General features: G+C 32.2%; 2 protein-coding genes across 2 annotated transcripts in view; one reads left to right on the forward strand and one right to left on the reverse strand.

Annotated features, from left to right (window-relative positions):
• The first annotated feature begins 5,888 nt into the window (after positions 1 to 5,888).
• On the forward strand, positions 5,889 to 9,495 carry LOC135835635 (uncharacterized). The gene is made up of 9 exons (XM_065350028.1): positions 5,889 to 6,119; positions 6,215 to 6,244; positions 7,351 to 7,440; positions 8,025 to 8,051; positions 8,123 to 8,212; positions 8,820 to 8,855; positions 8,959 to 8,988; positions 9,095 to 9,154; positions 9,252 to 9,495. The coding sequence occupies exons 1-9, from the start codon at positions 6,077 to 6,079 to the stop codon at positions 9,284 to 9,286; spliced, it is 441 nt and encodes a 146-aa protein (XP_065206100.1). The 5' UTR covers positions 5,889 to 6,076; the 3' UTR covers positions 9,287 to 9,495.
• A 403-nt stretch (positions 9,496 to 9,898) lies between these two features.
• LOC135835714 (uncharacterized) overlaps positions 9,899 to 27,554 on the reverse strand; it is a 31,028-nt gene continuing 13,372 nt past the window's right edge. Inside the window, exons 9-10 of the transcript XR_010556948.1 lie at positions 10,318 to 10,445; positions 9,899 to 10,172 (exon numbers count right to left, since the gene is read on the reverse strand). The gene's annotated coding sequence lies outside the window, so the exon portion shown is untranslated. The remainder of the gene's footprint in view (positions 10,173 to 10,317; positions 10,446 to 27,554) is intronic.

The raw sequence follows: 27,554 nt of genomic DNA on the forward strand, positions 1-27,554 counted from the left end.
GTTTTTTTGTTTTTTTTCAGACTTTTTTGGTACTCCGTAACTTTGTTTGATTTCATTGTTTTTGTTCAATCAAAAAATGTAAATAAGATTCAAAAAGCATATTGCCTTTAGGTACCTACATACCTATTTTTTAGACATATACATTTGACAGATATCAAATAAGTGATTGTTTTTTTTACACAGATTTTGCATAATCTATAAATAGATTATGGATTGTAGAAATCTTTTTTTTTTTTCACAAAAAATAATACCTATAAAATAAGTTTTTGAAAATCCAGCTGTTTTTTTTTTTACCGGATTGTAAACAGATTAAAATTGAAAATCCATAATCTACTGGGGTAGTAGATTATACATACTTATGTAGGACTAGGAATGGATTTTAGATTTTACTGTATCAGAAATGAACTGACAATCCAGCTGAGTCCCAGAATTCAAATTATGAATTCTTGTAAAATCCGTGTAAAAAAACATAAATCATTTTAAAAAAATTTTTTGATAGTTCTATGGTCAAAAATCTCGAAATAATTGAAAAAAACAAAAAAAACGATGTCTCAAAAAAAAACAAGTTTTAAACAATAAAAACAGTTTTAAATAGAAATTATGTTTTAAACAACAATGTTTTTTTCTTGGCATTTAAAATAGGTGTTTTAAACAATGTTTTAAACGAACGAGTTTTAAACAACCAACACTGATTAAAATAAAAGTTGGTAAAAAATTGGTAAATTAGTGAGGAAATGCCTGGTAAATTACTGAGGTAAATGTTGGTAAATTGCTGTGGTTATTTTTGGTAAATTGGTAAATTTGGGTAAATTGGTATGAATTTTGGTAAATTGGTATAAATTTTGGTAAATTGGTATAAATTTTGGTAAATTGGTTAATTTTGGTAAATTTTGGTAAATTGGTAAATTGGTAAATTTCGGTTAATTAGTAAATTTTGGTAAATTGGTATAAATTTTGGTAAATTGGTAAATTTTGGTAATTTGGTAAATTTTGGTAATTTGGTAAATTTTGGTAATTTGGTAAATTTTGGTAAATTGATAAATTTTGGTAAATTGGTAAATTTTGGTAAATTGGTAAATTTTGAGGTAATGTCTGGTAAATTACTGATGTAAATGTTGGTAAATTGCTGGGGGTTATTTAGAGCAAAGTCGGTTGATCTTGCGTACTGCGCAAGATGTTTTTTTAAAATTTGAGTTGTTTTTGTGGTCAGTAGAGACTGTCGAAGTTGAGTTTGTAGCGACTTCAGTATTGTTTTGCAAAAAAAACCGAGGTCATTTTCAGATTCTACCCACTTTTTTAAGTAAACTAATTTCGCCGATTTCTGATTTTCCAAAAGTTTCAAGCGCATAACAAAAATTTTTCTAAATACGAAAAATTCAATTATTTGAACTTCGGGTGAACACAGTTCCGCGCCACAATTACGTGGTGGAGTAACGCCAGCGTCGCGTCGCAAGCTGAGGTTTAAAATATTATACAAATAAGTAAGTATGTAATAAAAATCTTCCATATGCGCTTGAAACTTCAAAAATCAAAAATCGGGGAAAGTAGTTTACTTAAAAAAGTGCTTAGAATCCGAAAATAGCCTTGGTTTTTTTCGGAAAACAATATACTGATGTCGCTACAAACTCTTGAAGTAGGGCAAAAACGGTCATTTTTGCAACTTTGATCGTCTCTCCTACCCACAAAAGCAACTCAAATTGAAAAACCTCACTCTGTTTTTTGTTTTAGGATTTAAAGTATCGATTAAGCTCATTTTCAACCCGAACACAAAATATTTGCCGTTGCCTAGTGTAATTTAGGTAATTTATCCGTAGTACCTACCTAATATAAATAAATATTAAAGAAAGGTACCTATACATGTACATTGTACTTTGTATGTATTATTCTATGTCCTGTACTGGATCAGTTACGTTATATTAAACAAGTGTATGCATAGCCTTATAGTTATAAGATCGTCATAAGTTTATTCATTGTTGAATAAAAATGGACGAATAAGACTTGAAGTAGGCATTACTTTTCTTAATATTTTTTTCTCTCTCAATTTAGGAGTATTGTGCCTACACACAGGGAGAGGAAGGCGATGATTCTAATAATGGTGAAATGAAAGTGGAAATTCCTGACGAATGTCCAACCGTAGACATCATCATATTATGAGTATTTCATTTCTGATGGATTGCTTTTCTTTTGTATCAAAATCAAAAGGGTACCCCCCCCCCCCCCCATTATTATAGGCAAAATGCCCTCAACCTAGGATTTTGATAAAACTCTGTTAGATAAATATAATACTGGGACTACGTGGGAGGTTGAGGTGAGAATAAATACCTAATTGGTTATGATGAGAAATACTCACGAAGCAGTATCTCTAGTCTCAATTTAAAACACACTTACCCTCTGCCAGCTCAGCCTTTGAGTTCCAATATTCGGCTACCTAGACAGTAGACAGTTTTGATCGACGTTATATTTTGTTCATTCAAACGAAATGCAAAATAAGAACACACGATAACTACATACAAACACTTCGTTATACCTAATTGATGAAATTAATTATAACACGTTGCACTTAAGTCTAATTACTTATTTAAAAACTCTACACATTTGAACTAAGAAACGATATTCCACAGTACAGTGGCGTAAGTAGGATCGCTTTTACCTACTCCCGTGTCAACCAGTTGTATTGCCCTCATTGGGTAGAATTGAAAAAGACTTAAAATAAATTAATACGCACACATTTACTATCTCTAAAAGCCGAATCACTTACTATGGCAAAGGACCTGAGACTCAAGCCCTAAACTTACGTAGGAGTGGATAGGACCAATTACTTCCAACTACTAGACCTACACAGAAGAGAGCAAATCTACAAGTGAAGTTCAATTCCTTCTGGACTTGGCTGCTAGCCTCAAGTTTAGAAGGAATTGAGCTTTATGAACTAACAAGCTTTTCACATCTGGCCCTAATGGTTGGTGTGAAAATATTACCACCCTAGTTGTTCCCATGTACTAAAACACTTTACCTTAATGCATCAAATAGATCTTTTGCATGTAAAGTACCATAGGATCGTTTAAATTGACTGAGTCCCACAGTACTTACTTACTGCTGAAAGATTTATTTTATCATTGATAGAGTTATGATAGGCATCCCTGTCTAGCCAGTGAAGGCATATTGTCCTCTTACAACTCACAGGGTATGTTTAGGGAAAAATTCTGCATCGTAGCACGTATTTGAGATGAATTTTTTCTGTGAACGAATATAGTTAGAGGAAACTTGGGGGTACCTCCAATACCTCCATGAGTTTTTTCAGAATTGTTCATCGTCAAATACGTATATTCTAGCAACGTGAATTTTTTTCTAAATTTTTAGCCCTCTCAGGGGGGAGATATTGACAAAAGAAAATTTGAAATCGCCGTTTCTCTGAACCTAATTCAAGCACATAACATTTTTTTTATTTCAAAAATATATCTGCATGAGTACTATACCTAATTGGTATTTTCTTCAAATTTTCTCTCCAGGTAGGCCATCTTCAAAAACTCAAAAACCACTCAAAATTGTGTTGTTTGTGTCACGGCAGCACCAAAAAAAGAGATCTGCAATTTTGTATTGCCAAAAACAATAAAAAACCAACCGACTCCTTGAAGCTCCGATTTTTGGGCCATAGGCACCTCATCCTCCAATTTTGGGGCGAAAGTAGATTGACAATTGTCAGCTGACAAACAAGAAACCTCCTGTTAAGATTTAAAAATAACAAGAAGATGGTCGTCATCAAGAGGAAACCTATTTCATCAAAGAATTAATACCTAATCATCTCGACTCATTTTGGATAATAATTTTAAAAGAAGCTATAAACCCGAAGCATTATTGTGCCTGTTCTAGTCGTTATATTGAAATTTCAATAGACGAATTTCAACGCATAATCATCAAGTATCTGCGTATCGTGATTGAAAATTTTTAATTATCTCTACGTTTTATGTGCAACTGTGCGAATCTCGTTTTCGTAGTTATTTTCAAAAAGTAGCTGGAGGCTCCTAAGTGACTTGAACCCATCTGAATTCGTCTTCAGTCTTCATGAGAATGTTAAAATTGGAGTGCTGAGTAAATTTTGGCTTTCCATCTCCATATTTGATGAAATTTTGGGAAAATTTCAAGTTTCAAAATCTACTGGAGGCTCCAGAAAATTTTAAAAAGTTGCTGGAGGCTCCAAAACGACTTGAAATTTACCTGCAGTCGACTTCGTAGTGTATTGAAATTATTCTCCAGAATGAATTTCGGCTTTCCGACTTCATTTGATGAAATTTTGTGGAGATTTCGAGTTCCAAAAATGTGCTGGAGGCTCCAAAACTGCTCAAAACAGGTTGAAACATTTTTCAATCGATTTGGCATGTTGAAAATAGGCTATACCCAAAATCTCTGCTTTCTAGGTCAATTTGGTAAAATTTCGATTTTTTACCCACATTTTTGGCCAAAATTTGATTTTTGAAAATTCACCAAAAATCGGAAAAGGCACCTTAGCACTTGAAATATTGGCAAGTGATGAATTTTTGCCTGCTCTCTCTATCTACCTTCGTACGGTTAAAAAAATTTCGTGCATAGTTCTTTGCTGGAACGCAAAATCTGCGATTTCGGCTGACCTGTCAATCAAAATGGCCGCCATTTTGTAAGTAGGGCCACTTTTGTTTTTAGGACAAGGGTTAGAAATGTTCCTTAGCTCTCCTCCTTTAAGGAAGAAGTTGTCCCGGAGGATCGGCGGGGGAGGAGCCCTCCCGACTTGAAAAAAAACAGGACGAGAAAGATTAGTCGTCGGAATTATTCAAAACACTCAAAAATTTCAAGAATCAAAATTGCTATCACAACTTTTTTGAGCAAACTTTTGAAAACTTTGAGACCCAAAATTGGCTATGACGTTCAGGGTTTTGAAAAAGGTGTTATGCGATCTATCAAAATTAGTTGAAATTTCGGCCGATCGAAAATTTCCATAAAACTGTTTTTCAGCATATTCGACAATTTTTGAATACGAAACCGTATCGAAATTTTCGGGCCTTCGCCAGATACGAGTTATTTCTAAGTTTTTCTCATTTTGATTTCGATTTTTGCCAGATGACGAAAAAGAAACCTCCTGTTTCGATTTAAAAATATCAAGAAGATGGTCATCATCGAGAGGAAACCTCTATTTCATCGAAGAATTAATACCTAATCATCTTGACTCATTTTGGATAATAATTTTAAAAGAAGCTATATAATCGAAGCATTATTGTGCCTGTTAAGTATAGTCGATATATTGAAATTTCGATAGACGAATTTCAACGCATAATCATCAAGTATCTGCGTATCGTGATTAAAAATTTGTAATTCTCTCTATTTCTTCTTCAATTTGATTGTAGGTACCTATTCATTTTTAAGCCGATTTCTTACGATTATTATTGATTGTAGGTACTTGGACGAAAAATTTCAAACTTGAACAAAATCTGGGTTACAAAGATTACCTACATGGAATTTCTTTAATTTTGTTTTATTCATTTATCGCAAATTCTCCAGTCATCTTACGATACAATTCGAAATATTCAGGGATGAAGGAATGTCTTTTTTGCCTTCGAGTCTTTGGTTAATAAGTTGGAAATCCTCGAAATTATTCAAAAATCATTTTCAACTGCGCACTTCATAAAATGAAACTGTCTCAAGTTGTAATTTATTCATCAACTTGTACAATCACCGATTTTATGGCGTAAAAATCTTAAAATCAATAAACGAGAACTCTACGATCGTTTCATATTACAAAGCAGCTGTTGTATATTCAGTTGTTGTTTTTTTTTTGCTTTTCAAACATTCTGCACGAAAACTGTCGGAATTCCGAAGTCATCGTCGAGATTTCAATGATTTCATTTTTATTTAATGAGTAATAATCCATCATTTGACGTATGATGTTCATGACACGAAGTAAAAATACAAAACCGCTACACAGTAACTGTAGTGAGAAAATTTCCGGTACGGTTCTCATTACGATCAAGGATCGAACATTATATTCCGAACACAATTCCAAGCAGTAGGTCTAGGTACGAGTTGAAATCGAACTGAACCTTATTTCAATATGTTGAAAATCAGAGTAATCTACTTCTTGTTCTTGATTTTGAGTAAGTAATCGTGGATAGATCGTTATGTACTTACTTATTCTTTAGTTTAGGACTTGGAATTACTTTTTTTTAATACCTATTTTATATTTTAATAGGTTTGCATTCGATCACAGCTGTGAAAGAGAGTAAGTTAAGCAATTAAAAATGTATTCATTATTATATACCTATGGTTACATTATTTTAAATTATCGTTATTGTACGAGTATTTAAAGCTTTAAAATTTCTAGATAGGTACAGGGTGTTCCAGAATAACCTTTCACATTTTGGTAACCACTGATCTGTGTTCAAGTGGAGCTAGGGGAATGGTAAAGGCGGTTCTAGGTAGCCAAAGCATGCCGAATTATGTTTCAATAGTTATTTTTTGCCCTGGAGAAGTAGATGGCTGTACAGTGTGCTTTTACTGTGAAGGCCTTTTTTAAAAATAAAGGTTCCTGTAACTCTTTACTCCTTATTCATCAGTAACGAAGCTCATTTTTATCTAAATGGTGAAGTGAATAATTGGAATGTGCGCTTCTAGTGTACAAAGAATCAGTTGATAATACTTGAGAAACATCTAAACCTCCGCCAAGTTGACTGTTTGGTTGGGCGTGGCTAAATTCGGTATAGTGGGACCATGTGTGTTTAATGAAACAGTAACAGTGAGGGGTAAGGCAAAATGTTAAACGAGTTTCTTGTTCCGAACTAAAAGACAGACGCGACGTAATAGAGTTACTTACTTCCTTCCAACATGTTGGAACTACCAGGGATGTACACATATGTTTAGCGCGTGAGCACTTCAGTCATCAAATAATTTTGTTATGGTCGACGTGTTGAACCAGAAATTTAATGGCCACCTTGATCCCCTGACTTTTCAGCCTGCGATTTTTTTTATGGAGTTATTCCAAGTCAAAAGTGTATCGAGATAAATCTAGGACTCTGAAACAGCTTCTAGGTTCATGAGTCGCAACTGATTGGAAGAGAAGTGTTCAATAATTTGAAAAAATGTTCGGTTGAATGTGTCAAAAATGAAGGAAAATATCTCGATGGAAAAATTTTTAAAACTTCATTTTTAATGAAAACTCAAATATACGGTCTAAAAACGGCATATTTCTACTTCATTTTGGTTGTAAAAGAATTTTTGTAAACATTTTTCTCTCAGAGTAATAAAAAAAACAAATGTGAAAGGTTATTCTGGAACACCCTGTATGTATGCTCACAAATAATTAATTTGAATACCTACTACGTGTTGTAGATTTCAATCTCGAAGAAGGAAAAAGGCTCACAAAAGGAATTTTTGAAAAAATCAGTCGCTTGTTTGGTAATTCCATAGATTATAAAAGCAGTAAGTGCCCATTTCAGGAATTAATTTTAATTATTTCACGACTCGTGTCGTGTATAGTTATAAAATATCTCGAAGTTGAAAATTGCAAGGATCTTCATGGCTTTGCAAGAGAAGTATTCCAACCGGCACAAACACATTTGACTCGAACAAATGAGAACCGAAAGAGAACCACAAAATTCTCAATCAGCATAAACTGGCTAATAAAATTCATTCACTCATCAATTTTTTTGAATTTTTAAAAGCGCATAGGTACTTACTTACATTTTTGATGAAAAAAAAAAGAAATAAATAAAGAAATGGGCTAATATGCATTTGGAGTGTACCTTACCTCAACCTACCATATGTGCCTTTTGGAAGTTTAAATTTTTCAACCTTTTCCCACCTGTTTTTGTTTCTCTCTTGATATTCTTTAAATCAAGAATTTATCACAGTCAGAGGTACCAATTAAATAGATGAATTTTATCTAAGTACAAATGATTGTTTGAAAGAGAATCAGAATTTATAAACAAACTTCAAAAATGCATAATTCACATGAAAATTACTATCACCTCAATCTCTATAACTTGCCATGTTTTTTTTTCTAGCTATAGATGGAGCCGAGAATGTCAATCGTAAGATTTTTACCTAAATTTAAACGTAAAACATAATTCAGAACTAAAGTACATTATTTTAATATTTTCAGAATTGCTTTCAAAAGCAGACGGTATTTTGACTCCCTTTCAAGACGATTCAATCGTAGAAATGGCACGCGGCAATCGCAAAGATTTTCAACGTATGTAGAAGTATCTACTTAATTGGGTTAACGCAATTTTCATAAAACAAGCATACTCGTATTATATATGTAGATTTTTCCATGCTAAAATTTAACTCATTGGAAGAGCATGTCACCCGCACCTCAGATCCCAATTTCGAACTGCCACAGTTGATTTTTGACTTTTTTTCAAAATGGTGGGATTTTTTAGCCGATCTGGAGTCTTTAGAATGACTGCACTCCGGTAATTTCAAATCACTCCGGAAGCTGTTTTTATTCAACTTTGGCCGCTGAAAATTTAATTTTGTCATAAGAATTCGACGTTCTGAATCGATCAGAGTAGGTAGGTGAATCACTAATCTGAGGTGATGGGTTGAAAAGTGCACCTATTTTAGAATTTGAAAATCTCAATTTTTTTAAAAAAAGTTACCGTTTTATCGTCGAGACGTCTAGTTTTGTAAAAATATTTCTGTACATGATCCCCTACTCAAAACACACTTTTTTGTCAATTTTCGTACAATAGTTTTTTTTCCCATGCCTGATAATTTTATTTGCACTTTAAATCTTTAAACTATAAATTTATTTGGACATCATGTATGTGCCTATAATCGTGAACTAATTTTTACAGAAACACTAAAAACATTCATAAACGAGTTTAATGCCTGTAAGTACCTATAGATAATTGATTTTCATCAACTCGAAAAAATTAATTAAATGTGCCCTAAATATTCATATTTGCACATATTTTTGTCTCGTACCTCGTATAGTATTTGCACAAGCGAAAGAAGCGAGCGCAAGTAAGTTACCTAGTTTTTTTTCAATAATTTTATTATTTCGTAGTTCTTTATCTCTCATGAAAACTTCACACTGATATTTTTTTTTACAAATTTTCAAACTTTACAGCGGATCAGAAATCTGAGGAACCTGAGGAATCTGAGGAATCTGAGGAGCCTCCATTACAATGTAAAATTTTAATTCAATTTACTTTTTTATACTTAAATTTACGAATCGAAAAATTTTACATGATATAATCGCAATGTTTTATCATTTTGTTTTTCAGATTTGATGGATATGATCAATAAGAAAGAAGATTGATTTTGATCATAGATGCTTAAAAAACATAAAAACATTTATCGTAAGTTCACTATATTCGTAGATGAAGTTCATTATTCTGCAGGCTGCAGTGAATTTTACAAACTTTTTCAATTTAAATTAGATATAATATTAAGATAAGATAAAATACGAATCGTTAATTTTTGTGTAATAATTGGCAGTGTATAAAATAAATATAAATCTTTTAGCAACTTTACTTAGATAGGTACCTATGTAATTTATATTTTTACCTCATTCGTATGCTGAATCATGCAATCATCACACCTACTTCTAAGATCCATTCTTAATGACGCAAAACATTTTTAGTTTTCAAGAAATTAAAATATTAAAAAATATGAATAATACGTGAGTCTCGCGAGGGCAAAAGCTCCAGAAAACTCGAAATTCTTCATTTTTCACGAAATGATTTTTACTTTTTCAAAAACAACCAATTTTGGTAAAAATCAGAAATAATTGTATCGGAATTTTCTGCGAAAAAGAGGATATTTTTTTGATATTTTAGTCAAAATTGGAACTTTCTGGCAGTTTTTATTAGAATGTATTGGATTTTTTTTGGAAAATTTCCAAGTAAAACGACATTATTATTGATGTGAGAATAAGTCAATTTTTCTACTCTCAAACTTCGATCAGAGAAAGAAGGAAAAATGATCAACGAGGGCGAAAGCTTTTAAAAAATTATAATTCAATAAGTAAAAACCTGTAGGTTTTGGTAAAATTATTCAATTTTCTCAGCTTACACAATTTCTTTTCAACTATATCCAAGTTTCCCAGCTTTTTCCAAAATTTTTCTGTCGAGGCGGAGAGTGAGGACACCCTCTTTCGTTCGGCACATCTGTGATAGATAGGCACCGCATCTGAATTGTAAGTTCTGAAAGAAAGAAATACGAAAATTCAGTTAGGTATTCTAAAAAATCTCAAAACATTCGCAGTGAACAGATTTTTTTCGATCTTCAATCACATGATATTAGGATAAAATTTTTCCAAGTGGAATTATTGTAAGTATACCTACTTACCAATACATGCAGGAGACACGTTCTAGGTAGAAGGTAGATATTGGGTACAACACCAAAAAACATTTCCAAGTCAAACTATGTACAACACAGCTTTTGCGTATTCAGCGGTTCGTAATTTTTCAAACGTTCTGCACAAAAAAACAACTGAATTGTGAAGCCATCGTCAAGGTTTCATTTATTCAATGAGAAATAATTTACACAGGTTACCATCTTACGTACCCAGACCTACCGATGGTGACTTTCGCCAATCACGAAGCAACTATATAATTAAAACGTACGTAAAAAAAGGAGATTTCAGAAAAAAAAATTCTCACTGAAAGTGAATTCAATATCATTATCAAAAATTAGGGTATACCTATCTAGAAAATTTTTCAAGTTCTATCGAAATTCATTACAATATGTTGAACGTTAAAACGATGTATTTCTCTATCTTGATTTTAAGTGAGTAGATTCCACTAACGTGGTAAATTTTCAGGAGGTTATTGTAGAATTTTGCTTTTGATCTTAAGGTGTTGTACTGAAAAATATTTTAATTGGCACAAAATTTCATGTTCACAGGTTTATATTTCATCGTAACTGTAAAAGGAGGTGAGTAATATGAATTAAATATGTACTTACATGTAGGTTATTTACAATAATTTTCATCTCTTATAGGTTAGGCTTAGGTACATTCAACGTTGGGTATATTTAAAGCTCTAAAACTAGATACTCGTACGATTTTCTTAACTAATTTTTACACTTATTGCGTATTGCAGATTTCGATCTAAAAAAGGGAAAGAGTCTCACAAATAACATTTTCAAAGATATTGACAGATTGTTCGGTGGTGGCATAAGCTACAAATCACGTAAGTAGCCAAGTACTCACTCGTAGGTATTTTTCAAGTAAAGTTTTCACACTTGGGTCTCGAAACCTCGAAACTCTGGAGAAAAATTTGGAAAAAATTCTTCATCGAAGTTACTTCCTGACCAAAAACATACTGAAAATTCTTCAATTTGCAAACTTAGCAAAGTATCAAATGACAATGTATTTTTTTTCAGGTATAAAAGATGTTGAAAACGTCGATGGTAAGATAAAATTTTTTCAAAAGAACTGCGATCAATTAATCAGTATTCGACACGATTTTAATATAGACTACTTGATCAATATTTTCAGATCTGATTAGCACTGCGAACGGAATTTTGGACTCAGATCAGATTGGTACCTTGAAACGTATGGGAATTTCGAATCGTAATGATCTTAAAAGTAAGTATTTACCCTTCATTGAATCCTTTCAAGTACTTTTTTTGTTTGAATAGAAATCCCTTTGGGAATAAAGGCCAAAGTAAAGATAGGTGAATCTGCCCTAGCTTAGCTCTGATTTTTTTAAATATTCACACGGTCTATTTTTTGGGGCACCAAAAAAGAATTTTAGACACGAAAAAATCCTATTCGTCACCACACGCTGACCAAAAATACTGGGGACCAGTTGATGGAATTTTTTCTATTTTCAAAAATTAAAAAACCAACTTTTTGAAGGCTCCATCAATTGCTAAAATTATTTGGCTAGAATGCAGAGCGAAAAAATAGGGGAAAAAATCCATAGATTTGCCCCCAGTTCCTCTTTACACAACAGAAACTTCAAAATTTTTGCTCAACAGGTGGTTAATGGGGATTTTTCGCATGAAAAATACAATTTTTTCTACTTCATTTTATAATTTTACATCATCGTTTTTTTTAAAAATTACTTACCCATATGATGACTATGTGTGCGTCTTAAGAAATATCGATCGTTGATCGTGTATTTATTTAAAGGCAAACTTGAAACATACAGAAGCAATTTTAATACCTGTAAGTACCTACTTGATGATTTTCATTTCCTCAAATACCTAGGTTAGTAAATCGAAAAATTGAATTAAATATGAACTATATTCAAATTTCTTCTCCCTAATCCGTCCCACAGTACTAACAAATGAAAATATCAGTAAGTTGTTTTTTAATTAATATTATAGGCAACTTAAATTGTAGACTTTTTTTTGAATTTGTTTTATAATAAGTACTAGGGGGCTCCGCCCCCTGGGCTGCTCCGCAGCCCCAACCCCGGCTCGCGCCCTCGCTTCGCTCGGGCTGCTCGCCTTCCCTCCTCCCCTCCGAAAAAGCTCAAAATTGTTGATGAATTAGCAACAATTTTCTCCAATGTAAAAAATCTTTTATCTCAAGTTTTCCATTTTTTGTTTTCAGTTTTCGATTCAATTTTAGTTTTTCTTTGTTTAGACGTCGTTCAATTTTCTTTGTTTAAATTCACTTTCATCATCATTTTTTCTTGTTTTTATTTTTTATTTTCATTTTTTCGTCTTCAGTTTTATTTTTGCATTTTTTCTTGTTGTCAGTTTAAAACTTAGCTCCAGAGTTGTCTGTGAAGTGTGAAGAGAGACATTTTAGTCTTTAAAGAGAGGGTATTTTTGAAAAAATTTCTGTTTTCTCGCTCTAGCCCTACCTTATTTGTTTTAGTAAAAATGGTAGGTTTGCAATTCCAAAAGATAGTATTTGAGATTCTGCTTAGACTTAGACCATTATTGCTATTTAGAATTCAAGGCCCCTTTTTCTCGACAAAAATTGCAAAAAAGCATAACATTTTTCGCCACAAATTTCCAAAAAGATTCGATTTCTGCAAAAACATAACAAAAGTTTTTGCTTTTTACCATATTCTGTGGAAAATCTCGCCTCCTAAACTTTTTTTGTTACCTCAAAATGCCAAAAATAAATGCTGAAAAGTGTCACTTTTTTTTACTAAAAATTGTTTAAAACTCGTTTCTTTTTTTTGGCCATTGAATTACTATGTGAAAATTGTCGTTTTTTTGCAAAAAAATTCCCAAAAAGGTTTTATTTTTTAAACCAAATGATTTACCTATTCACAATGCAAACTTGGGGTATTTTTTGATTTTGAGGTAATGGTTACATACATAGCTGGCAGAAGTGTTGGTGTAAGCGGGCGCTTTCATCAAGCTAGCAAAAAATTTCCAGGATGTAAAATGAGATACCCTATAGCAGCTTAGCAGCTTTCTCAAACTTGTAAAACAGAATCAGTGACGTCACCTAACAAATTGATGAAAAAATGATGAATTTTGTTGTTAATAAAATCGTTTTTTTTTCTTTATTACTCTCATCAAATTTATCTACCAATGGGGAGGGGGTCCATCTTTTGTTTCCAGATGCGTTTATGCGTGTGTTTTAGCAATTTTTTTAATACCAATAATTCTTATAAAGTTGATTTGATTTGATTTGATAAATGGACACAGCCTACCTTGTAAAAATTAAATTATTTCTTTTATTTTGAAACCAACCTATGCAATACATATAAATTAAAAAACATGTGATAATAAATTTGAAAGTATGCTTCAAAGCAATGTCCTTTTTCCCTGAAAAATTGCCTCTCAAAATTTGAGTAAAATTTTTCAATAATAAAAATTTTCCGATGTTATTTAATGAGAACAAAATGAATCATTTCATTTAAAGAATTTTTGGGTGACTTTTTTGGCCAAAAAATTCTTCAAATGAAATGATTTAGACATTGAATATGAAAAATCTCCCTGCCTTTATTTGCCTTCATTAAATAACATCGGAAAATTTTTATTATTGGGAAATTTTAAGCTCAAATTTTGAGAGACAACTTTTCAGCCAATTTTTGCCAAAATTACAAATTTTATAATCCCCTCTTCTTTAAGAATTTTTCTCGTCCTGTTTTTTTCTTAGGTTCGAATACCTACTTGGATGCATGTTGTGGCAATTGATTTTTGTTTTTGTGTTTTTGCCCTAACACAGGCTCGCGCTTCTCCCCCCAAACATGTTGAAAATATTTCCCCTGAAAGTTCAAAATTGTTTATGAACTGGCAACAATTTTCTGCAATGTTAAAACTCCTTCATCTAAAGGTTTCCATTTTTAGTTTTGAGTTCTATTTTTGCATTTTTTCCTGTTTCTAGTTTTGATCAAATTTTAGTTTTTCTTTGTTTAGATGTTTGTCGTTCAAATTCACTTCCATTATTATCATTTTTTTTCTTGTTTTCATTTTTTATTTTCAATTTTTTTGTCTTCAGGTTAATTTTTGTATTTTTTCTTGTAGTCAGTTTTTCATTCAATTTTAGTTTTTTTTTCTTTTTAAATCTTTCAATTTTCTTCGCCAATTGTTTTCAATTTTATAATCATAATTTCTTCTTGTTTTTATTCATCAATTTTTGACATCTATTCTTTTTCATTCCTTTTTTATATATTTCATTTTTTATTGAATTCATCATCAATTCCTATAATTTTTCTGTTATCATTTTTCATTGTTTTATTTTTTGTTCATTTTTTCATTTATTCGCCATGAATTCATTTTTATCATTTTCGTTTTTTGCATTTTCTTTTCTTACACTAATTGTTTCCTGGTTTTGGTTTCGATTTGATCTGATTTCTTTTGTTTTCATTCAGTTTTTATCAAGATTGATGCAGTTTCAATTTAGATTTTGTTTAATTCATTAATTTTTTCTTTTCTTTTATTCCTTATGCATTTATTTTTCATCACTTTTCTTTCTTTGTTTCATGACTTTTACCTCACTTTTTATTTTTGTGTTCAAACGCGCCCTATATTTTTCTCCAATATTCTTTCTGGCCTTACTTTCTTAAATTATTCATATTTCATATAGGTACCTATACATACTCTCATTCTCAATCACTATCTTTCTCCTAAGATGTTTAAATTTATTCAGATTTCCTCACTTTTTCAAAAATTATAAATTTTTGTGAGTATAATTAAAAGGATAAATAGTTGGCTGCGAAGTATAAGCTAGATGTTTTGTTTACTATATTTTGATGATAAGGAAAATGCCTAGCAAATGAGAAATATTCGGCCGCGAAATGAAAGCTTAAAGTTACAATTGTCCAAAATTGTGCATTTTTAATTTTTTGGGCTAAAACTAAAAAATTTTGAATTCTAAATGTTTGATGACATATCTACGCGTCATGAGGAACATTAAAAAAAAAAAATTAGCGAAATCGGTCCAGTGGGAGAGGCTCACCGACTGGAACAACATTTTTCAAGATTCTTTTAATATATATAGATTATACATACGTATTTTGATATTACTATATAATCAAATTGTTTAATTTTATAGCGAATAAAGAGGCGCCATTGCGAAGTAAAAAATCCATCCGTTATTGCCTTATTAGGATAAATCAAATGGTCAACTTTAAATAATTAAAATATTTATGTAATGTGTATTTTTCAGATCTGCTGAATGAGCTGACGAACGCCTGAAGAAGACACACACGTAAAGTCAAGTTGAAAAAAATTAAGTGATTGTAAATTGTAAATTCATGATTTGATGTGTATTATGGGGACCTAATCTTTGTAATTTTTAAGCATTCAGTTTATGATAATTGATAAAAATAAACATGTATTGTCAATATGTAAATTTTCAAGATGACTGTAATACCTTTCCTAAATATAATTTATGTTAGCATAATTTCGAAAAATGTCATTTTTTTTTCATTTTCAAAATGGAATTCAATATCGTGAATTAATACGTATTCCATGACCAATGCCTTCTGAATCTAGTGGTGGTTGTTATAAACCGATTGAAGGTCTTTTATGGATTTTTGAATTTTCTAGGTTTTCAAGAAAATTTTGTTAAAAAAATAATTGAAAAAATGGAGCATCTGAAAACTCGGATTTGGATATAATTTATCGAAATTGGTTTCATTCGGTTCAAAGGCTCAAATTGTATTTTCATGGTGTTTTTATGTATAAAACTACTTTCTTACCTATGGAATAAAAACTCGAGTAAAGCACAATTTTTGCTTTCTCTTTGCCATAATTGGGTCAAATTCACATAAGGGCATAGGAGGATAAAAATGGTGATATTGTCTTTTGAAGCCAAGGAGACATTCTAAAACCTTCTCATTAAAAAATTCAAGCACTATAGGTAAAGTTAATTTTTGGATTTTTGGCGAATTTTTGAAAATTAAAAAATTTTAAAACGCTATTTTAAGGATGATTTTCAACTATGTGAATAATTTCTTTAACTCAATTCCCACACATGAACAATTACTGCCCAGTTTTGGGACATTCTCGAGACTTCAGCGACTTTTTAAATTTTCTCCAGAATTTTGAATCGTTCTGAAATGGTCAAAAATGAACTTGAACATCTATAACTCTGGTTGGTGCTTCTTATAGTCACTCTCTCTACCGTTTTAGGTGGTTATCATGAAATTCCAAGAGTTCAAGCTCAAAAGTGAATTTTTGACCGATATGTAAATTCCAGAAAAAGTGAGGTAATCAAATTTTCAAAGAAGGAAGGGCAGACGGTGTACAGTGAGCACCCAACAAAGTTAAATGGACTAAAGTTCATTCTTGGTCCTTCCAGGACACGATTTGAAATTTCAGGAGAAATTTTGAAAATCGCTGAGGGCTTTAAAAAACTCAAATTGAGACTGTTTCCAAGTCAGGTGATCGTGCTTGAGGACACAGCAGACAATGTCTTATCGAATAAAACGTTCGTAATGAAAATGCAAAGTCATTTTGATAGAAATCAATCAGTTTTCATCATCTGGAAATTTTTCCAATTTTTTTAGGACCCATAAAAGAAAAATTCAAGCATAACATTTATTTTATTTCTCGATCGCTCACGAGAACCATTTTTACGTCTTCTCGACAAAATTGATGGGAAACGGTCGAGGTCAGATTTCGCACGAGTTTTCAATCTCGAAAAAAATATATTTTTCAATTTTGAAACTTGAAGAAATTTTTATAAGAAACTAACATTTCTAAATATTTTTGACCACATACTCATCAACAAAAGTTAAAAGTTTCCGAATTTGAAAAAATTTCCTTTTTGGAAGAGAGCAGAAGCTCAAAAATTTTGAAAAGGATTTGGAATTTCATTTTGGGATTTGAAGAGGAAAATGAGATGTAAGTATTTCATTTCAAAGTAAAACTTGAGGAACCAGGTGAGCCTAATATCAAATTTTCAAAATTTTATTCGCAAAAATGAACTATACGTAAATATAGAGGCGATAAAAAATTTGAATTTATGCATTTTCCACACAAGTCCAGTAGTAGGTATTTCAAAATGATTTTTTTTTCATTTAGCAAAATTTGATGCTCATAGAGTACAAGTTTCTACGATTCAAATTAAATTTCAAGATTTTTCGAATGAAGTGCTTTCAAAATCAAAAACTCCATTCAAATATTGTCGCGATGTGAATTTTTTTTCTCGACTGCCAAAGTTGTAAAAAAAATGCATGAAACTCTGTGTTTTGAGGAATTAAATTTGTTCTCTTCAAGTCCTGTGAAACAATCGATGAGAAAAAAATTGTTTTAAAAAATTTAACCAGAACGTGAAATTTTCTCCATAAAATTGTCAAAGAATTTGTAATCGTATCGTGACATTTTTCCTACAGCTTTGCATCGAAAAAGTGTAAGAATTCAATTCAAACAACAGGTGATACCCGATATGAGTAAATCAATGAACATATGCACGAAACAGAGAAGTTTTTCAATTCGCAGAAGATACCGAGAATTCAAAAAGTGTAAGAATCCAATTCAAACAACAGGTGAAGGTGATACCAGATATGAGTAAATCAATGAACATATGCACGAAACAGAGAAGTTTTCCAAATCGCAGAACATCTCGAAAATTCAACCACATTTTTCACATAAATTCTGCAGAGAAAACAAACTCGAATCAACATCGATCGGCAAAAGGTATCCTACGTCAAGAAAGAGCACCTTTTCTACAAATTTTAATCGTACGAATCACGTTTGCCACTGAGGGTATATATACGAACGATACCTTCGATGAAATTTCAAAAAAAAAAATCATTCTTTTATTGCCAGTAACTTTTAATTTTCAATTCGAGTTTCAAGTACCTATACAGTTTTTGAAATGCCGAACACGAAAGTATGCTGTTTTTCGTTCCTGATAATAGGTAAGTACGAAAGATCCACAAAATTATTCGAAATAAGCATGGAAGGATTTGATTTCGCTCCCTCAGATATGAACAAAATTCCTCACAAAGTCAAAAAGTTTTCGAAAATCAAATTTTTGGTCAGCTAAATTGATTAAAACGTCTTCCAGGGCTATACAAAATTGTAGAATTTTCAATATTAGCTTCAGAATTCCCAAAAAAAATTGCGATCGTTGATTCTCTGCCCAAATTTAAACTAATTTTAATTACATGGTCCCAGGACACTTTTTGTAAAAATTTCTAAAATCAAGACCCAATTTTGGACTAATTCTTGAAAATTCTCATAAAACATTTTCGTCAAAATATTTGTATTTTTCGCGAAATTTTAACCTATTTTGATAGGTTACAAGACGCGTTTTCGAAAATCCCAAAAATCATGACCTAACTTTGAGCTTAAAATTTTACAAAAATGTTCAAAAAGCGTTTTTGTTGAAACATTTGAATTTTTTGCGATATTTTAACCCATTTTTGTAGGTTGCAAGGTCGCTTTTGAATAGAATACTCCATCAAAGTTCATTATTTTTACTCGAATTAAGGGAAGGGAGGGCCGAGGGGCGACTTGAAAATTCGATTGCGCCCTATTGAGAGAGCAGTTTTTCGCCAAATTTAATTCAATGGTCGACTATTTTGGGAATCTTTTTTTATATCTAGTCGCGAGTCTTATTTCTTGAAATTTGGACACGATTTCGAGTTTGCGCATCCCAAAAAGTATATTTTGAGCTTTATATTTTCAAAAAATTGTGCAAAAATTGTTGAAAAATGCGAGTGGACTGCTACAACTTTTGGAATCGTGAGATACTTGACCTTTGACTAGAGAAGACGATTCCCAAATTTGTAGCTGCCCAATCGCATTTTTCGACCATTTTTGAACAATTTTTTGAATATTTGGAAAAGATGAGCAAATTCAAGTTACGTTGGTTGACTTCAATTTTTAATAACTCTAAGTACGTACTTAAGTACCTTAACTTCAAAATTGATTGAAAAATGTATCTACAGTTATGCTTGTTTTATAGGTGTATGTTTCATTGGACCTGTGAGAGGTAAGTAAGCAATTTGAAAAATTTACGAATTTTCAAAATTTAAAAAGTCTTTTGTTGCTTATGACTTACAATGTAACTCAGTCTAATCACTGAAATGTTTTTTTGGTTTTTTTTTGAATTGACAGCATTTGATTACGATACGGCCATAAGCCAACTGGAAACTCTAATGGACAAGATCAGGTTATATTTGGCCGGCAATGTCACTTTTGACTATACAAGTAATTAATACATAACAAATATATTTAAAAAAATAAACCTAAGAACACGAGTATGAAACATATCCATAAAAGTTAATTTTGATGTAAATCCATTTCCAAAAAATTTTTCAGTCGATTTCCTTACTCTCACCTGAGTAATATAACCATTATATGCCCAAAATTCGATATTTTCTATTTCTGGATCCTGGGGGTGATTTGTTTCGACTCTTTGCAGAAAATAGTCACTAGGTGAAGTGAAAATTCCAAAGATATTATCACATTTGATTTATCAAAAGTGAAAAACAAAAATGAAAAAAAAAACAATGGATGAAAACTTTTAATTTCTGTGCCTGAATTGCTGTTAATGATCCCCTTTAGTGCATTTATGTATGTGGTGAAAAATCATAACAAAAAAAAACATTTTTACCCAGCCAAGATTTTTTTGCGGGAAATTGCCGAGAGTGACCCCCTGAATAATTCCTGAAAGTTACCACCCTGTACCCCTCTCACAATTTCATTTTCACTCTACTTACAGCATACGAGGGTTGTTCAAGAAGTCGATCACAAAATAGAATATTTTGAAAAGTTTTTATTCAAAAGTTACAAAAATTTTACAGTCCTTCGATATAGCCACCCTCCTTCATGACCTTGATCCAGCATTCTGGCAGCTTCTGAATCCCAACCAATCGGCAATCGCCGATCTCTGTTGAGAAGCCTGATCGCTCGGCTAACTGCAGTACTTAGCGAGTTCAAGTCTTGAAAACATGCCTCAAGAAATTTTTTTTTCAGCTTAGGAAATGGATGAAAGTCTTAGGGACTCATATATTAGTACTTTGGTGAGCGTGGTCCAAGACTTCCCACTCACACATGTTGAATAAATCCACAACAGAACTCACAACATGGGGTCTCGTATACTCATTAAGAATAATGACACTGCAGGTTCCTCTCTAATCTCTTGCCTATATGTACCTATATTTTCTTCATTTCAAACTCTCCGAAAAAAAATCACTGAATCTTTATTGAAAAAATATTCACAAAAATATCTATCTACCTACCAAACTAGGGACTACTTTCTGTGAAATTTGAAATTCTTGGATTACTCCCTCCAGGGATGGAAGATATTCAGGTTTTGGGTGGGTGAGATTCGTGCAATTTGGTGAGAGTACGATAATTAACCATACATGAATGATTTTAAATTAAACATACGCCTGTTACCGCAATAATATTTATGTAAACCTGAATTCACAGATGTAATAAACTCAAAAACTGTCACCGGTAAGAGAGCATTTCTTACGTGCACAATTAACGAAATTTAGAGAAAAATTTTTTATAAATCACTCGCACTTTTGGCGATAATTTGCAGATTTTGTGAACGCAGCAAACGGATTGTTAAGTCAAGCGCAACTAAATGAATTGAAGCAATTATCAAACACAAATCGCTATACGCTAAGACGTACGTACCTTCCTATGAATTCATCCAACCCTTAAAATAATAGTAAGGGACAAAAAAAGGCTCTGTAAGAGATAGAAAAAAAATTGTTATCAAAACGCATAGTTCAGAAAGATGTGGCTTTTGTTATAGCACATTTAAAAAAAATTTAATTTTGATCAGATGAATTTAACCTTACATACCTACAAATATATAGTAGGTACCTACAGTATGACACAAAAGTACCCTATTGACAAAAATTAAGCGATAGCATGCTAAAACGCATGCTTTTATGCATAGCACAAGCATGCGTGAATTTGGACTTTTTTCAAAAAAAGCATGCGATTCTGCCTGCGATTATCATGCATAAAAGCAATGTTATAGCATGTCAAGTGAAATAAAAATTGTAAAAAACTTTTTACCCTGGGCGGGAATCGAACCCGGGACCCGCAACATTAATTTATCTGCGTTGCCTAACCCACTCAGCCACTTCGCTGCTTTCAAAGAGTGGAGTTATTTCCCCATAAACGTTTGCACTTTTTGGACTTGAGAAAAATTTTAAAATTTATTAAGTTCACAACGCAGAAGCATTTATGTGGAAATAACTCTCCACTTCGCAAGCGGCGAAGTGGCTGAGTGGGTTAGGTAACGCGGAAAGTCGGAAACCATAGGTCCCAGGTTCGATTCCCACCCAGGGCAGAAATTTTTTTCAATTTTTTTCAATTTTCCTGTTCTTTTACATGCTGTAACATTACTTTTACACATGCTATTCGCTTACTTTTACGCATGCTATTCGCAGGCTGAATTAGCTGAATTGCATGCGTTTTTTTGGACTTTCACGCATTACGCATCTACACGCCTGTTTTTATGCATAATTTTGTCAATAGGGTAGTGGTCGGTGGCTTTTATTTCTTAGCAGAAAGAACCAAAGAGATGAATGAAGCGGCGTTGAGGAGGGAAAAATAAGGGCTTTCAAAAGCGACCTTGAAAATTTCAGGCACAAGCATAGGGTGCTCACAAATTGAAAAACCGGTTTGGTCAAAAAATTGAAACTGGTTTTTAGTGGCGCAATGCATTCTACACACTAAGGCGACAAAAACGTGACATGAATTTTTGAAACCGGTTTATTAATTTGCAACCAGTTGACAAAAAATACCAAAAAATTGGAGATATAAAAAAAGCTTGAAACAAAAGTTGTAGAGCGTGAAAAATTGAACTATTTTCGGTGATCAGATTTTGAAACTGGTTCAGTCATTTGCAACCAGTTATCAAAAATTACCTAAAAATTGGAGATCAAGAAATAAACTTGAAACAAAAGTTGTAGGGCGTGAAAAATTACACAATTCTGTTTAATCATATTTTGAAACAGGTTCATTGGTTCACATTTAGCAACCAGTTTTTGACAATCACCCAAAAATTAAAGATAGAAAAAATACTTGAAACAAAAGTTGTAGAGCTTGAAAAATTGAATAATTTTTGCTGATTGTATTTTGAAAATGGCTAGTTAATCGGCAACCAGGTAACTTTTGATGGCTTGCAGCGAATTAATGAACTGGTTTCAAAATCTGATTAGCAAAAATTGTAGTTCAATTTTTCACACTCTACAACTTATGTTTCAAACTTTATTCTCTATCTCCAATTTTCAGGTGATTTTCAAAAACATAGTTGCTATATGCAAACTAATGAACCGGTTTCAATTCATTTTGAAACCGGTTCATTGATTTGCGAGTTGATGAACCGGTTTCAAAAAATTCATATCACGTTTTTGTCGTCATATTGCGTAGAATACATTGCGCCAATAAAAACCAGTTTGAATTTTTTTACCAAACTGGTTTAATTTGTGGACACCCTGTGCATGGGCCTGAAATTTTCAAGGTTGCTTTTGAAAGCCCTTATTTTTCCCTACTCAACGCCGCTTTATTCATCTCGCTACTTAGCTCTTTCCACTTAGAAATAAAAGCCACCGAGCACTACTTTTGTGTCATACTGTAAGTATATGTAGTTAAGGTAAGTACCTAGAGTCGCTGAAGGTGTTGAGATTACTTACATTCTGTAAATCGCTTATCGTTGAATGAAATTTTTTTCGAGTGCAACCGATTTTGATATATCAGCCTTCAATGCGTGAGTACTTCGAGTAAGAAATCATAAATGTTTGAATTATATCTACTATGCTCAGCCCCCCCCCCACCGTGTCAATAGTTAAGACGGAATGACGAAATGTGGTCATTGTTGAGAACTCTCACTATAAATTTTTACAATTCACGATTTTTCAATCAATATTTTTACCCTCGTCGTTTTTTTTACAGAGATTGTCCTCCAGTATATAAGTGATTTTTATTCACGTAAGTATAGGACAATATTTTTCTCCCGCCAAATTTAAATGAACATAATTCTAAAACTTGAATGTATATATTTCATTTTTCAACGATGCAGTAGCAAGACATGGTGGAATTGGTGAGTTATTTATTTCAAGTTGACCATCTTACTCATGAAACATACCAAAGAGTCAACCTTGCAGAAACAAAGGAGCGTTCGAGTGTTCCGTCCCGCGCCCATTGGAATGATGTTTTTACTAATCTGACTAATCGCATCCCGAAACCAACTAAATTTTCCTGAAAGATGCCTATATTCAGAAAACTGAAATGGCGTGGGTATCGAAAGTTACAAAATTTGACAATTCTGGCCGTAGTTTCTGGTGCGACGTGCAATTTTTTGGAACCAGAAAAAAATCCCTTACAAAATGTTTACTCACATACAAAATTGAAAGAACTAATACATGTAGATAAATGTACCTAAACCTATGTAAGCAATTGAATTCACTGGAAGAAGTGATGATTACATAAATATTTTTGGTAAGCCCTTCGAAATGTTTGAAAGTTGAAATTTTGTTGACTTTGAAGGTGAATTCATGAGAAGATTGGCGCGTGACATTTCTGAATCTATCATTATTTGATATGGTAATGGCTTCTTTTTTGAATTTTTACAGATATCTCACAACAGTCCGGCATTAGCGCTCCGTTTGTGGGTAAGCATTTACTTATGTTTCATTAAGTATACATAGATACCTAACATACTTAGGTATGTAAATCGAAAAACCAATTAGATACGAGTAACAATATGATTTATCTTCCAGGTTTAAGCAGAAGCTTGATACATGATTAGGAGGAGAGTCGATTGAGAATAGTTTGCATTATTCCATGCCCTGAATCGCTATCAGTTACCACATACTTAGTTATATGTACATAATTGTATGCATCGTTTCTATTTTTCAAAATCATATGGATTTTCATAAAAAGTGTAACATTTTTTCAATTCTTAGTTTTTTGTTCACTCGAATATTCAGATGTAAAAAATTTTAACAATATTATTCATTCTTTTCTTTTACATAAAAACGATAAAAATGAATGTTTTGAGGTTTTTTTTGAGAAGGGGATAGTATACTTTGGAAATAGGTACTATAGAAATGGAAAGGAAAGGGAAGGGAAACGAAAACGTAAACTTTTTTCAGCGTTTTCAGACTACAGATTTTAATCTACAAATATATGTATTTTGATAGGTTGCATGAAATTCTGAAAATCTTGACCAAAATTTGTGGCTCAAAATTCTTCAAAAATGCCCAAAGTACACTTGAGTCAAAATATTTGAATTTCTCAAAAAATGTTGACCAATTATTTAGATAAGTTGTACGATACTTTTCCGACGGCTCGTACTCAATTTTTTCTAAAAAAAAACTTCATTAACCAAAAAAGTTACAAAGGTGAACAATACATTTTAAGGAAGAAACAAAAAAAAAAAAACAAAATACCGGCAAAAAATAACATTTTACCAAATTTTTGTCAAAAAAGTGACGCTATTTTTCAACTTTTTGACCGGTAGTTAATCGAGAATTTTGGGCAATTTCATGCAAAAAAAGTAGGAATTTGTCTTTAGTAGAAGGCAAAGCTTTTATTGGCAATTTTTCCCAAAAAAGAAAGACATTTGAGCAATTTTTGAAACAGATTTTAGAAAAAAGCAAGATTTTATACCCATTTGGTAAAAAACGACAACTTTTGTCAATTTTTAGCAAAATGCGAAACCGTTTCTGAAATTATTGGGATAAAGTGATTGAAACCTTTTTGCAACTTTTCGGTAAGAAAGTTACTTTTTTTTTTTTGGAAAATATTGACAGAAAGAGAGACGTTTGAAATTCTGACAAAAAATCAAAGCTTTCTGGAAATTTTCGACAGTAAAACCAGGATTTTGGACAATTTTTGGAATAAAAGTGAGATATTTGAAATTTTTAGCAGAGAAGCGATTAATTTTTATCGATTTTTCAAAACAAAACTACACTTTTTGACAAGAAGTGGAACTGCGACAATTTTAGTCAAAGAAAGAGCTATTGTGACAGTAACGTTGAAAAGGAAGTACTCGTATATCCAGTTGAAAAAGAATAAATAGGTAAACGTGAAACTGAATAGGAATTTTTTCAAATGATTCGATTATTGATATTATCAATTTTTTTTTCTTCAAAAGTAGGACCGAGAATTGGAAAAAAGAATTTAAAATTTTTTAAAAAAAAATTAAAATTTTGAAAAAGTAACCGGAAGTTTGTTTCTTCTCAGTATCTAAGTAACTTTAGTTACTCGGTTGCTTATTAAAAAGTAATCAAGTAGGTATGTAGATGTACCTACGAGCCCTGTATGATCAGGTTTTAGGCTCAAAACTCTTTAAAAATTCTACAAAATACGTTTCAGTTAAAATATTTGGATTTCTCGTAAAATTTCGACCCATTTTGATAAATTGCACGACCCTTTTTATAAAATCCTAAAAATTACGACCAAAATTTGGGCTCAAAGTTCCTTAAAAATAGGTATAGACCATACCCAAAAAACATTTTCGTCGAAATATTTGAATTTTTCGCGAAATTTTAACCTCCTTTGAGAGGTCGTAAGGTCGCTTTTGAATATTTCTACATCCGTTTATTGCTGCTCGAAATCCGAGAATTTATAGTTTTCTGAAGACATTATGAGCATGAGCTTTTCAAAAAGAAATTTACCAGTAGTGGCTTCGCCAGGCATTTGGAAGAAGTGTACCAAATTTTTGAAAAATTATCAAGGCTATAATTTTTCACTACCTTCTCCCCCCTCCCCACCCTGTAGGGGTGTGGATGAAGTTAGCATAAAATTGGGCTTCATATTCGTGTTCGGGGTGTTCGAGTCATATGAAAATGACACCAATATTATGAAAATATCGCAACTTTCAATACTGTGAAAATTGAAGTGGGGGCAGAGGCACTGGAGGGGTGTGGATGAGAGTAATATAAAATTGGACGTCATATTCGTGTTCGGGGGGTTCGATTCATATGGAAACGACACCTCGTTTACCAAAAACAATAATTTACACCAGAATCCATTTTTACCCCCTCTGAAGGTTTTTTCAATTTTTTACCACGACCCACCACAATTTTTTTTTTTTGAAAAAAAATATATGTTGTTTAGGAGTCAAAAACACACTTAAAAATGCTATTCTCATTTTTGTGACGAATCATGGTCATCGATAAAACAGGTAAACAAAGCTAAAAAAAACTCCATTTTAAAAGAAAAATATGGGGGGAGGGGGGGTGAAAATTTTTGTGGGGGTACCTCTTATGAATGTTCACAACATACCAAAAAATTTAAAAAATCGGTTCACATGGGGCTGAGAAAATTTTTTCATTGTAATTTCAGAAAAGGGGGGTTTCTCAAAAACGGGGGGTCTGGGGGTCTGAAACTCTCCTGACGGAAGGTGCTCAAAGGTACCCACCTTCCATGCAAATATCAACCCTGAAGCTCTCAGGGGCAAATTCACTGAATATTGCAGAAAAAAATATGTTCAAAATTACGAAAAAATTGATTGAATATTATTGTATAATTCAAAGTGAATACATTTCTGGAAAAGTTACATTAATTATCATTTTAAAAAAAAAAACGTAAAATCGACTAAAAAATTCCTAACATTGTCAAAATCTGGTAATGTTGATGAAATTAAGCGAAATTTTGCAAAAGTTGCGTAAAACATTGTTCGAACTCTAAAAAATCAAATTAAAACCAGTGAAAATGCATAAAAATTGATGAAATGTTCGGAATCTGAAAAGAATATCACAAAACTATCTATTTTCGATCGCAAAAAAAGTTAATAGCCAACGCTTGTTTTACATATTTTCAATTTTTTAATTTATAATTACATTTTTACTCATCAGTTTTTATTTTTATCTAACAATTTTTTTTTTTTTTTTTTTTGAGAATGAACAACTGTGCCCGATGCACAAGGGCACAGCTAATTTTTTCGTATTGAGAAAGTATAAGTGAAACCCCACTTTGTGAGAACGTTTCAACCCCCTCCCCCATCTGAACCTCTATAAGAAAGAACCATATATGTACCTATTTGCAAAAAAAAAAAAACAACCAACTTCCATTTTTCGAAAGGTTAGGTCAAGAATTGAGCTAGTTTGACTGGGCTAATGGTTATACGCCGCGCCGGCGATGATCCGACGTCGCTTTTTTTCATCTCGACGCTCGCATAGTCTCTCACTAGTGGAAGACGAAGACGAATTTGAAATCGCGTATAGAAC

Source organism: Planococcus citri, chromosome 1 (assembly GCF_950023065.1).
Source record: "Planococcus citri chromosome 1, ihPlaCitr1.1, whole genome shotgun sequence".
Lineage (NCBI taxonomy): Eukaryota > Metazoa > Arthropoda > Insecta > Hemiptera > Pseudococcidae > Planococcus > Planococcus citri.